This window comes from Scomber scombrus, chromosome 13, assembly GCF_963691925.1.
Source record: "Scomber scombrus chromosome 13, fScoSco1.1, whole genome shotgun sequence".
NCBI classification, from domain to species: Eukaryota; Metazoa; Chordata; class Actinopteri; order Scombriformes; family Scombridae; genus Scomber; species Scomber scombrus.
In genome coordinates, this window is record NC_084982.1 from 17,962,225 (window position 1) to 17,976,385 (window position 14,161).

The following is a 14,161-nucleotide window of genomic DNA, read 5'->3' on the forward strand; positions in this document are numbered from 1 at the left end:
TATCCGCAAGTGAGGGTAGGATGGAGCCTGAGATTGTCAGGCAGATCAGTGTAGCATCAGTAATACAATTATTGTACTGGAGTGTGGTGTTGAAGAAAGAGGAGAGCCAGAAGTTCTCAATTTAACAATTGTGACCATAGTACCATACCTCTGGTCACAAGCTTTGGGTAGTAACTGAAAGAATGAGATTGTAGATACAATTGGCCGAAATGAGTTTCCTCTAGATGGTGTCAGCCTTACAGATAGGGTGAGGAGCTTGGACATCTGGAGGAGGCTTGAATTAGAGTAACTACTCCTTCATATTGAAAAGAGCTAGCTGAAGTGGATTGGGAACCTGGTTAATTTACCTCCTGGATGTCTCACTCTGGAGGTGTTTCATCTCCCCCAACTGATAGGAGACCCCGGGGCAGACCCCAAACGTGCTGGACGAATTACATATCTCTACTTTTTGAGTGACTGAATATTGGAGAATGCCAAATGAATGTTATTTAATTACACTGCGCTGTGTGTGTGTGTGTGTGTGTGTGTGTGTGTGTGTGTGTGTGTGTGTGTGTGAAATTAATATGATTTTTGTATTTTAGTCTTACTTTCAACATCATTTGTACAGCTGCAGGCACCATGGAGAGAGATTTCTTCCTTGTATCTCATTTTGACAAAATCTATTCACTTTTTTTTTTAAAGGTCACTGATTGAAAGATTATGGAGAAATATGTTTGTGAATTACATTGAAACCCATAGGGCTCAGAAACTAAGGGTTTGAAATAATTTATGAATGCTGACCTAACATAGAATTAACTTTGGGCAAACTTTGACAACTTTGAATATTTTTAAGGAACAGAATTCCTGTCATTTCCATCAAAGCAATTTTGTATACTGTTTTCTGGATGAGCAAATCAGGAACAATAACATTAGATATTTTTTTTTAAAAACACTTGTCTTACCTATTATTTTGTGTCTGCAATAAGAGTGGAAACTATTATTTCACTAATTGAGTTAGAATAAAACTACTTAAAAAATCATCCCATTATTAGACAAATTAACCAACAGAACCATTCAGACAATGCAAGATGTGGCCAAATGAAATTAGGCAAATAACTGAAATGACGAGACAAAAATTGTGTTTCTAAAAATGGAAGCTTTTATTATATCACTGCCACAAGTGTTAAGACATTATTAATTTATGTATAATGTTCATTAATGAGCCAGTATTTGCATTATTGAGTTGGCCCCTTTTCGCTATTCATGTGCTCCTTTCCCCAGAGCAGTTCCTTAGTGTAGTGTTGAACACACACACACACACACACACACACACACACACACACACACACACACACACACACACACACACACACACACACACACACACACACACACACACACACACGCACGTAAACACACTCACACTCACATACATACTATTCAGTGACTTTGAAGACTTTGTGTGAGACGCAAGAGTCACCCACCGCTCTCTTTGTCATGGCTCAGCATGTGTGCATTGGAGTGTGTATGCACTGTATAAGTGAGGATGTGTGTGTGTATGTCTACACTTGATTGAGCCTAGCAGGAACTTGAAAGGGCAGGACTCAGACTTACAGCAAAGGCAGAGGACAAGGAGCCTGTCTATGCCCATTTATTCATTTGAGTATCTGTGTAGTTGTAGTGATGTAGTAATATCAGTAGGTAGAAATCTGAAAATAAGAGAGCAGGTTTTAACAGTAACATTTTTTCAGCTGAAGTTGCAATTTACCAGTAGTGGTATAGCTGACAGTCAATGATATAATTATTTTTCATCCTATTAAAAGCTAATACAACATTTCCACATCCATTAGATAATCTTATTTGGCTTGACTTTTTCACTATTAAAATAAAAAAAATAAAAACATTTTAAAAAATAAAAAGTTTAAGGTTTATCCTACTTGCTATCAAACACGTCAAATTTCTGCTCAACTATCAAGGCCACAGTTTTTGACTACGTAATTGTAAATTACAGTGGTCCGTTTTTGGATGTAAGATGTTATTCTGTCTTTAGCTTTACAAGCTGGGCTTCAATTTGTGTACACTTTTCAAGTCTGCTTTGGATCTAAATTATTTTTTTCTTATTATTTTGTTTTACCTCTCAAGTGTGCATTCAACTGCCAGATTTCTTTAATTGAGATCAAACAGTCTGTACTCAGAAGAAGTCTAGTCCTGAACAGTATTACTAACCATCTAAACCATGATGTCAAAGTTAAAGCATTATCAGCAGCACACAGATTATCCTTTAGATGGTGTGAAAACAAGACAGTCAGTCATGATTTAGTTCATTACATTTCTCAAACGTCTACACACTTGAGCCCAATGCAAGTTTTCAACAATACAGCCAAATCACAGTAACTTTGTCTGAGTAAATAGTTTACATATACTGTAAGGAAATCCAGATTTGTAAAAATAAAACAAATTTTAAAAAGTAAAAAAAAAAAGGTTCTCTTAAATACCACACCCATTTTTGTCCTGTGTTGTTGCACAAGGCAGGAAGCATTTCCCAAGCTGCTTGCCTACACCCTTTAGCCTTTTCCATGGCTGGCCTGCTTTGCTTTCAATGATGCCTTTGATACAGAAGAGAGGGGTTCAGGAAACCAGAGGCAACACTTGAGTTCCCCTCAACCCTTTCAATCTGATAACCATCACTATAGTTCACAGAAAGGTTTTTTATTTTTCACTCAATATTTTATTGAGTTTTGTGTTATGTTGTTTTCTTTTTATTTTATTCTCTTTGATTTGACAGATGTTTTTTCTTTGTCCTGTTCTTGCTTTCTTGCCAAGCCTTTATCATAATCATCACTCAGTCTGTTCTCCTGTCTCCCATGGGACTCAAAAAGTCACCTGTCAGCTTGAGCCCCATGGACTTTTGTTTTCCAGCCATGTCAGAAACATCAGAAGTAGGCATATTTTTGATCTTGCAAGTGCTGCATAGTTAAAAATCCATCCAACTTCTCCTCCCTTGATTATTTCCCTTTTTTTGTTGCACCCGTCCATCCTTCTCCTCATCTTTCCCTCTGCCTGGTCAGTTTACCTATGACACTGCACACCCAACAGAGGTGGTTTAGCCTCTTGTGAATGCTTTCATCCTCTGCCCTCAAAAGGGAGCACTTGATTTCTGTTTTCTCCATGTATCTACATCCCTCTCTCTGATTTTTTAAGCATTCTGAACATGACTATGACTGACACTGAGGCATAGCCCCTAAAATACCTCCGGCCAGGACCTCTAAAACAGCAGGGCCCCTTTTAATGGAGAAGAGAAGAGAAGAGAAGAGAAGAGAAGAGAAGAGAAGAGAAGAGAAGAGAAGAGAAGAGAAGAGAAGAGAAGAGAAGAGAAGAGAAGAGAAGAGAAGAGAAGAGAAGAGAAGAGAGAACACTACTGGCATACAGACTCTTTTAAAATCCATTGACGAGGGGAAAACCATGTCAGACGCAGATGGGATGATAAAAGTTCCCAGTGTATCTGCAGTGCTGTCACTGTGTTACTTCAACACTCTCATTTTGTCACTGTAATGCTCTCCAATGTAGCAACCTTTGTAGAAGCGAGTGCTCTGGGGGAACAAAAGAGAGACAGAGAGAGTAAGAGATAGACAAAAAGAAAATGGAAGAGATATAGTAGAAAGTAGTAGATGTAATGGCCTATATGGAAACCAGGGAGGCAGAACAAGAAAGAACAACATAGGCTACTGATTGTTCATTATGAATGAGATGGGAGAAAGGGGCATTTTCTTTTTATGACTGAAGGCAAACCAGAGTAAATCAAACCTATACTTTTCTCAGTTGTATTTTTAAAGGCCAGGTTGCTTTTATTAGGGCTTTACCTGATTCCAAAAAAATTCTGTGAAGCTATATATTTGTGCGTTAGGCACCTATGACTTTTTGAAAGCAAATACTGATATTTTTTGGATTGAAGCCAGTGGCAAACATTTAGTTACCAATGATTATTTATAAAGTTTAAGGCTTGTTTTTTCTTCCTCTTTTTAAACAAACACCTGCATGGCATTTACAGGTGCTTTCTGGGTCCCATTGTCATTGTTGGCTCAGCAATTTTATAATGAAGCAACATAGCTCCCTCATTTGTGAACCATGGCACAGTACTACACGGACACATATTGTATAGATACAGAATATGCAGTACACACACACACACACACACACACACACACACACACACACACACACACACACACGCACACGCACACGCACGCACACGCACACGCACACACGCACACACACACACACACACACACACACACACGACGGCCATCTTGTAGTGTTTCAATAAATGTAACTGTTGATGGGATGGAATGGGGGCATTATGTGGGAGGATCACTGTCTTTAAGTTCATTCAGAAGGGGCATCATGTTGTGATAGTCACATTCTTTATTGTCTGGCAGTTTCTTGTTTAGGGAGTACAATCAGCGTGATCCTTCAGCACATCTTTGAGGCCTACACCTATTCCTCTGTCTAACTGCAATTACTGCTTCCAATGTCTGGAAAATGATCCAGACAAAAACACACCTTTTATAGGCCACCACAAATAGACAGCTTCTCTATGGAGGAGGTATTTAATGCAAAAATAGACCTTTGCAAATTGTGTATGATGTCATTCATCTAACCCTGTGTTATTTTATAAATGTGTTTATTTTGGCTAATATATTATTATTGCCATCTGCACCAACTCTGAGTCATCTAAGTACACTTGCATTGTATATGAATGTAATTATTTGCTCTTATGCTGTCTTTTTTGTGTGTAATGAGCAGCCAAGGAGCGCATGGTGTGTGACCCGCTGTGTTCGGACGCAGGGTGTTGGGGCCCTGGCCCAGACCAGTGCCTCTTCTGCAGAGACTTCAGTCGTGGACGAACCTGTGTGGATAGCTGCAACCTTTACGATGGGTGAGTCAGCAAACCTTGTTGATATGTCATACTGTTATATGTAGTTCTAGATGGAAACTTATGTATTGTTGGAGGTTAAGGTGAGCATTCTTGCTCCTTGACTGACTTAGAGAGACAATACATCGATGAACAAGACTAGGTCAAAACTTTGTATATGGCTGGACCATGTATGAAACACTGGAGGGCTTTAAAATTTGAAACAACAAATACAGAAATTGGTGACCTGTGGCAACCAAGCCTCCAGGGCCTTTCACAGTACCACGTTTGGACTTGCATATTACTTACTAGTTCACACTTGGCAAGTTTAACATGGGAGTACAAACAGGAGGATGGGAGGGTGCAGCACAGTCATTTTGTGATTGGAACAGAAGTTTTCCTGCTGACAGCACCAGTGCAGATTCAATACAACTACCTGACTGTACTGTGACAAAATCATCTCAATTTAAAGCTCCACCAACTCTTTTTCTCACAAAAATAATCACTGACAGAGATGTGCATTCAGTCTGTATTGTAGCCATAATGAAAATCAAAACTGTTATGTAGCTAAAATAAATTAAATCAAATTTAATGTGAACTGATCTGCTCATTTGTTTATATTTTTTGAAATGTGGTGATATGTGTACATACAGATTCCCAGAGACAGCACTGTTTCTGCCCAGTAAAAACATGAATCTTCACTTTACATTCAAACTAATGTGACAGCTACAATTTCATGGGTGAGACCAACATTTCTCTTCCAAAAAGAATGATATATATCAAAATGCTATGGAGACATTAGAGCCAGTTGTAAACTACCATAGAGCTGCATTCACTTAACGTAGCTTGACCAATGATATAAATTTGTATTCTTATTTTGGTTCTTATTTTCTTTGCAACATACAGCTAGTAAATACCCTGCATGTATAGTGGAATTTAGAGAAAGAGACATGGGGATGGGGTAGATCAGGGTTAAGGAGCAATCGATGGTGCAGGTGTATGCTTTACTTTTTTGAATCTTTTACTTTCTTAGTCATAATGACTTCGCTATATTGCGACTAAACCATTATAAGTTGTGAATGTATTAAGAGAAGGGAAATAATATGTTTTTATGTTACTGACATAAGTTACTTCTTGATGTACACCTTAACCTTGTTGAAAATAAAATTAATTTAAGAAAATAGTCACAATTTATGTTTTTTAAAAGAGCAAAGAATATATTTCTTTCATGCAAACAAAGTCGACACACAGTTCCTTATGGGTTCACTGGTGCTGATATTCCGACCTTAAAAACTACATTGAGCTACTGTGAGCAGCTGTGATCGGAGCTCATTGTGTAGACATGCTGTCCTTCCATATCCTGAGGACAGGTACAGAAAGCAAAGGCCTTGCTTGGCATTATTACAAGTTAGCAGTCTGAGGTCTGCCCAGATTGTGAAGAACTTGTATATTTTTTAATCCAAACACTACCTCTGTACATGTCTTTTTCTGTTTTCTTCTTGTTGCTCACATTATAAAACAAACAGACGTCTTTTCTCCTGTACTGTGGTTTACCTGAGATATGATAAAATCTTAACTCTAAACTGACTGATTTACCAAAAGCGAATAATGAATGTGTCAAAAAAAAAAATGCATTTTTTCCCCCAATGTGTAGTCTGGATTATTTTGAATCAATACTTCCAGTTTGAATACTGTGGCACTTCTTGGATTGATACCAGTAGACCCATGTTTCAGAATGAATACAAAAACAGAACAATTTATTCTCTGTAAATTTCTCAAACAATATATGGCTCTATACTTGACAAGATATCACCTCTTTTCTCTGCTAAGCACTCTGGCTGTATCAAGTGGGTCAGATTTGAGACTAATTTAGGAAGTAAAATAGAAAAGAGACCATGACAATAGCAGAACTTGAGGGCAGAATTCAAATCTATCAAATACAGGAGGATGAGAAAATAATTGACTCCATGTTCCCACCATTGTGTGCAGTGGACAGTATGTAAATGTAACCTGGATTTACTTAAAGGGACTCTTCAAGAGTTGCTTTGCACGATTCACTGTTTAAACAAAAAAAAACCTTTATTATCTTATACTGGCCCTTTATGCAGTCCCTCAGTTCACCTTCTGTCTCTCAACATGCAATTTTAGCTCATGTCTCTATAAGGCCCTCTCCCAATGAATCCACTCTTTTCTGATAGCCAGCTTTCCGGAGCCTGCCAGGGGGCAGCCATATCAGAGTCGTGTTAAGTTGCTGCTGATGAATACCCAGCATTTCCTGCGTTTGCTGCTTCATATCAAAAGCTTTTAAATGACTAAATAAAGCGAGAATTATATTATGAAGAATTTATAGGAAATTAAATGTGTTCATCACTGAATTAGCACAGCTTCGTTAAAAACCTGCTGACACAAGATATGGGGATATTTGGAGTTATTTGTTCAGCGGACCAGTTTGAGATAACGCTGGGATGAATTGTACTAGCAGAACAGCCACAGCGATGATGATGTTTGATGAAATGCTGCAGATGACCAGCACATCTCCAGCAGGTAATCAGTGGTGGGTATGTGGGGGGCAATGAAGCCTGCTAAGCAGTGGAAGCTGCTAAACTAAAGGTTAGAGAAGCAAGCTTATGACCGGTGGGTGGTTGGTTCAATCCCCAGACTGGCAGGATAAATATGTGTGGGGAACGTATACTTACTTAACAATTATAACATTATGACTGAAAAAGGGAAAACTACAATAGGTCCCCTTTAACTTCACTGTAGCTCAGACTACACGTAAACCCCCTGTGCTCGCACTTATGACTAGAACCAGTATGGTCTCTGTCTTGCCCATATTCCTCCCCATTAGGTCATTAAAATAAGCCCTTTATTACCACTGACATAATGTAAACATAAATGTTAGTATGTAATTAGACATGGCAAAAATGATCAATCTGTTTTAACAGAAGCTTTCCTGCCAAACATTACTTTGTTTTAATAAAATACAAACTCAAGGCCCTAACTCCAAATCAAAAAACTGTGTCCAAGCCCCCCAAACAAATTGCTTTATTTTTGGATGGGTTCTCAGAGTTGTTATGAATAATTTAATTACAACAAAAGTAGTGTTACAGGGGACCTCAACCTCTATGTTGACAGTCAAACAGACTCTGAAGCAATAGATTGCATATGTATGCTTTATAATACACAGGACTTGTCATGGTCATGCAACAATACCTAATTCTCTTGCTTCTGATTATCACAGTGTATATTTTGCTGCTACAAAATACGGTGAAGTCTTCACTCTGTCACGTCATTAAAATATTGAAATGGTGCCTAGAGTTCACATTTCATTGAGCATTTTAACATTCAACCTTTAAAAGTGAGGTAGTAGAAATGGTAGATTTGAGCCAATCACCAGAAAAATCAATAAAATACAGCTATTGAGGAAATTCGGGGACTCCATGTGCATAGAGTACTGAGTGCACTCAGATTCCGTCATCCACATAAAAAATGCTTTAATTTCAAGCAGGTTGATTGTTACACTTCATTGCTCTTAGGTCTCCCATTATCAGTTACAGCTTGCACACAATAATGTTGCTGGAACAAAACAAAAGTTCACATCACTCCTATTTTAGAGTCCTTAGAGTTTACACTACATTTTAAGATCCTAACACTTGTCTATAAATGTACTGACTCTGCTTAATCGTTATACTCTTAAAGTAACAAAGTAATTGCATGTCCCCAGTAGAACCCTTGGATCCACAAACTGTACTTTGCCAAAACAACCCCTAAGCTGTACAGAGAATTTTAAATGGCAGTTAAACTGTTTTTTTTTCTTGCTCTCCTTATTCAAATTATGGTGTAGATTTTTATATTAAAGGCTATTTTTGTGTTTGATGCAACTGTGACTTAATTTCAAAAATGTCCCCTCCCTGCTGTCCCAGTCCATCAGCAGCATGTATGGTCAGTTAAAGATCTTGGGGGGGGGAATAAAAAAGGTTTATTCTCAAGTGTCTATGATAACCATTGTCCAAGAGATGGATATGGTTGGAGAAAGGGTTTGTTTCTAATTTACTGATATTGCTCTATCACCACCATGATCTTACATACAATAACTTGATTGTTACCACTCCAGTTAAAATCAAACTGATTACCACATGAAGAACTTGACAAAACTTACATTTCAGAAAAGTAACGCAGCAGTAAAATGTGTTCCACTGATCTAATCAAGAACAAATATTAGCATAAATCACCACATTACCAAGACATGGATATGTATGGTTATATTGTTTTAAATAATCCTCAGCTGCAGGAACACCCACTACATAGCCTGCCAATCAAAAGTAAAATTTTAACTCAAGAACATCCCAAGGCTCTTTGTTACAGCTTTCAAGTTCAACAATAATTTTGCTATTTACTATGGATGATAATTACAAGCTAGGGGGCGAAAAGAACAATTTAAGACCTGGCGGTAACTCTCTGTTTAAAAGGCACCCCTGCAGAGTGTTGAAACAATAGGGGTCCCATGAATTTAAAAGGATGTATAGCTTGATGTTACCCACCTCACAATGGAAGGTAAGAAGGCCATTTCCCTGCTGAGTTTTATGCACAACCTCTTACAGAACTGCTGGAAAGATGCTTTAATTTCATAGTGCCAACCTCAAATTTTTTGTTGGACACATGAGGAGGAGGAGAACCAGAAGGGCTGTTAGGGCAGGGGGGCTAGGCGTGTCACTGCGTGTCACAGTCACTACTTGCGCACGGGGCCACGCCCTGCCTACCTGTCCACCTGCACGCCAGCACCACCTACACCGTCAGCATCACCAACACAAGTGGCACATCATCCAACAAACACAGTGTCACTGTATGAAACCCAAACCCCTCACTGTCTTAGCATTCCCATATCACATTGTATGTTTAATAAGTCATACTATGAGAATACAGTTTTGATTTCACTGTCCATTGCTAATTGATGTTGATTGATTTAGCAGTACAAAAGACCTAGCTTTTAAGCTACCGTGAAAGGGGAACGTCTGGTGAATATCAGAAACTTAGAGGATATAGTTTGCCTTGAAGTCTGAGTTTAGCATGCTGAACCATGTGTGCTAATTTCAGTGTTTAAAATTTTACAAAATTGTCAACATATTGGACCAGATAAAATATAGTCTCAACACCTCCTGAAAGACACATTTCAAATTTCTCACATGGAATATTGCATGTGTCTGCTTGAATACACAAGGACCTTGAATTGCCTTATATCCCAATACAAGTGATAATTGTAAAATATGTTCATAAAGAGACAGTTTTAAAGTTACTGTTCAAAATTCCAAACATTTTGTTTGTCTGTGTAAGCCATTAGAAATAATTGTTTAATTTGCATAAAATCCATGAGGTTTATGTTTTTGTTTGTTTGTTTTGTTTACTATTGAATGCAATAATGTTGTCATTTTTGTATTCCATAAAAGACAGAAAGTACAGGTACGCTGGCACATCAGTACATCATGTAATAGCTTATTAGTCTTAAGCGTCAGTGGTATATTTCATCTAATCTGCAGCCTTTATTATTTCACCAAGCATACACCCAGACAAAGGCTTAAATCCCCTGCCTCCTGGAAGGTTTTATGAAGGCCAGATGAAGCATAATTAATATTAATTTGATTTAGATCCCACTGGGCCATTTCCTTTTTTCATTGCAATGATGGAATGCTGTTTTCCCTCACTGACCAAAAGAGTAGTACCAAAAACTCATTCTCCTATAGTGAAAAGGGCAAAGTGCCAACTCAGTTGCACTGTAGTCAAATTTCATGACTTTTTGAGGACACTTGCTTTTCTGCTATTGTAAGGGGATTGCAGAAAGGGAATAACAATTAATTAATTTAATATTATTTAATATGTTTTGAAAATGTTGCACCCCTCACAGGTACTCCACCTATAAACTATGTGTTGATGGAATCAGTATTACAGCCAGCTAATTAGCTACAATGCTTGTGGGTGTAACACGAGTGATGTGTGGTCTGCCATAGGCTACTTTTGGGGACACATTTCAGACTTAGGACCAGTTAATTGGGGATGGCTTGTCCAATTAGGGAAAAAGCCATATGCCCAGTGGGGAAAAAGCTGAATTTTGGGCCAGTGGTTAAGGTTAGGGTTAGGTTAAAGTTAGATTTGAGTTAAAACGTAGCTCTCTAAGTAAGGAACAGGGTTGCACGTGGTTTAGCCAAGTAGTGTTGATGATTAGGGTAATTATTCCAGAAATTATTGATGTTCTATCGAATGTCCCCAAAAATGACCATGGTCTGATATGTGTGTGTATATGTGTGTTTGAGACTGCTATTGCTATGGCTACATTCACTGAACTTTATTGCCAAAGCATGCATTGTACAAGACAATGCTCACATTAGAAGGTTCATTCAAGTAGACTGAAACAGACAAATCTACCCCAGATAATTATTATCTCTGTCTATCCCTCCAAATGCCTTCTTTGTGCTGAAAGTGGCATCTTGAACTCTCAATTAATTTAGATATTTTTGATCAAAAATGATTATTAATTTTTAAAATAGGGAAGTTCTTAAAGAGAATGTTCTTGAGAATAATTAAGATTAAGTTACATTTCACATAACATTTAGCAGATTATTGCGATTGCATGTAGTTTTCTTTCATAGATTCATGATTGTACTCATTTTGCAGACACATATTTTAAAAATGTGCTTCCATTGATTTGTACTATCCATAACATGAAACATAAAGGCTTAACGTAGATTGGCCAATGGTCACCTGACACATTCAGAGAAAACATGTTGCCTGACAATTTTTATTTGTTTTAGTAATTTCTTTTTCTATGGTTGCATTAGTAGGGGCAGTAGTTGATATCAGGAAATATTTGATGAAACAATGAAAACATCAATCCAATTATCCATTTTACACTGCTTGTCTGGGACTTGTCATGGTGCCAGCAATGCCCTCTAGCTCCTCGTGGGGATCCCAAGTTATTCCCAGGCCATCTTACCCTACCTTGGAGGGGCTGACTCTCATCTCCGCTATGTCACATTCGGCTGCAAACCTTCCCAGTCCTGTTGGAGGTCATGATGCATTAAAACCAACAGAACCACATAATCTGCAAGAAAATCACAAACAGAATCGGTGACAATGGACAACCCTGGCAGAGCCCAGCATCCAATGAGAACGAGTTTGACTTACTGCCAAGAATGCAAACACAGCTCTCACTGCAGTCATATAAGGACCAAGTGGCTCACAGCGAAACGGCCCTGGTGCCCATACTCCCACAGCACTGCCCATAAAGTGCCTTGAGGGACATGGTCATAAGTCTACACAGCACATGTAAACTGGATGTGCAAACTCCCATGCATTAATATTCCTGAATCTGCGGTTCGACAATTGCCCAGTAATACCACCCCAGTCTGCCAGTCCACAAGCACTGTCTCCAGTCTCTATGCAACACTGAAGAGGCATGTCAGCCATGACAGCCCAACAATGTCCAGAACCATCAGCATCTATGGCGAATCATGTGTTCCTCCAACCTCCTGACAATGTCCCCCGTCAAGGTCAGAAGTTCTAGACTGATCTGACAGTTTCTCCTGCCACACTCAGGTTTTAACTTCAGCAACCACCTGATCTGCTACCCTTTTGGCCCTTTGGAGACATCTGCTGGTTCAGGAGATTCCTGTGCCAGCCCAACCTGAAAGGCCTCCTTTTTCAGCTTGATGGGCTCCTTCACAACTAGTGTCCACCTGCAGGATCTCGAGTTACTGCCCACTGCACCAAAGGCCTTCCAGCCACCTGAGCAACTGCTTCTACAACTAAGGTCCTGAACATGGCCCACTTGGATTCCATGTTCCCAACATCCCCTGGGATTCAGTAGAGACCTCATGGACAGGGGCTTCTACCAGATGTTCCCAGTTCATGCTCACTTCTAATTTGGGTTGCCCAGGTCTGTCCGGGAGCCTCCCCATCCTCCATCCTCATCCAAATTACCACCAAGTGATGATCAGTTGACAGCTCAACCCTAACCCATCTTTGGCCTAAGGTGCTCATGCACCAGGTGCACAACAATGAACTACCTTATGCTCAAATATGGTGTTTGTTATGGCAAATTATGACTAGCAATGAAGTCCAGCAACAATGTACTGCTCAGGTTCCGATCATGTTCTGGAACAAATGTGAGCCAGCTGGGTGGGGGTCGATGTGGTATAAAGGGCCGTCCACACTGAGAATGATAACAATAACGTCAACAATGTGAGTGTCCACAGTTATGAACAATAACGTCCTGTAAACAGTGCGCTCAAGCCGCTCCAGTTGTGTCTGCAGCTAATTATTGATTAGCTGTTACTGCTGTACGTTGTATGGAGAAATAAAAAGAAAACCAGAAGAGTCCAGAGATGGGTGCTGGTTCACTGTGTTGATCAGAAGTATTTCAGACACTAGTTGTTGTGATGTTTCAGTTTTTACAGACCAAACTGACCCTCAGCAGATGTTGAAGCGCGGTGTGTAAAAGCACACCGATGTGGCAGTGACACATGTTGTGAGCACTGACCCATTTACAAAGCTCTGCTAACTTTGTTGTTTTTTTACATTGTAATAGAGAGCAAAGTTCTACTATCTTTGTAATAATAAGGACCTATCTAAATAAATCCCCTCTGGGTGTCATTCTGCTCCAATTTACAGCACATCATTCCATGGTGAGAGAGGAGCAAAACTGCATTACAATAAATAAATACATCAGTCATGGGAAAGAATTTGTCATTATAGTTGTTGTGTAGACTCTGCCATCCACTTGATTCAGAACAATATTTAAAACTATATATTTATAGTTATCGTTATAGTTATCGTTCTCAGTTTGGACGGCCCTTAAATCTCTTATTCATAAATTATGGGTACACCCACTTTTACACTTTTCAACTTGTATTTAATACACAATATCTAGATTGGCTGGGAGAAAAAGACATCTCATTGTGTTGTTTTTCGCAAATAATGTTGTGCTCCCCCTCTTTCACCCCTGTATCTCTCTCTATTTCCCATCTATCTAAATCCCTCCTTCCTTTCCCCCCTTTCCTCCATCTCTCTCAGGGATTTCCGAGAGTATGCCAACAGGTCAGTGTGTGTGGAGTGTGATGCCCAGTGTGAGCGAGCTGACGGTGACTCTTTGACCTGCCACGGTCCGGTAAGCTTGCTCTTAGAGACAGAAGTAGTGAAGCAGACTGAAGTATTCATTTCACTCACATATTTGTTGTGCATATAGACCAAGAAGAGTTTGACTGTCTAAGCAGTTTGTTT

At 39.1% G+C, this 14,161-nt stretch overlaps 1 protein-coding gene across 2 annotated transcripts in view; it reads left to right on the forward strand.

Moving 5' to 3' along the window:
- Positions 1–14,161, forward strand: part of erbb4b (erb-b2 receptor tyrosine kinase 4b) — a 337,205-nt gene that overhangs the window by 240,699 nt on the left and 82,345 nt on the right. For both annotated transcript variants that reach the window (XM_062431155.1, XM_062431156.1), the window contains exons 13-14: positions 4,783–4,915; positions 13,955–14,048. In XM_062431155.1, the coding sequence (XP_062287139.1) occupies positions 4,783–4,915; positions 13,955–14,048 (227 nt within the window). The remainder of the gene's footprint in view (positions 1–4,782; positions 4,916–13,954; positions 14,049–14,161) is intronic.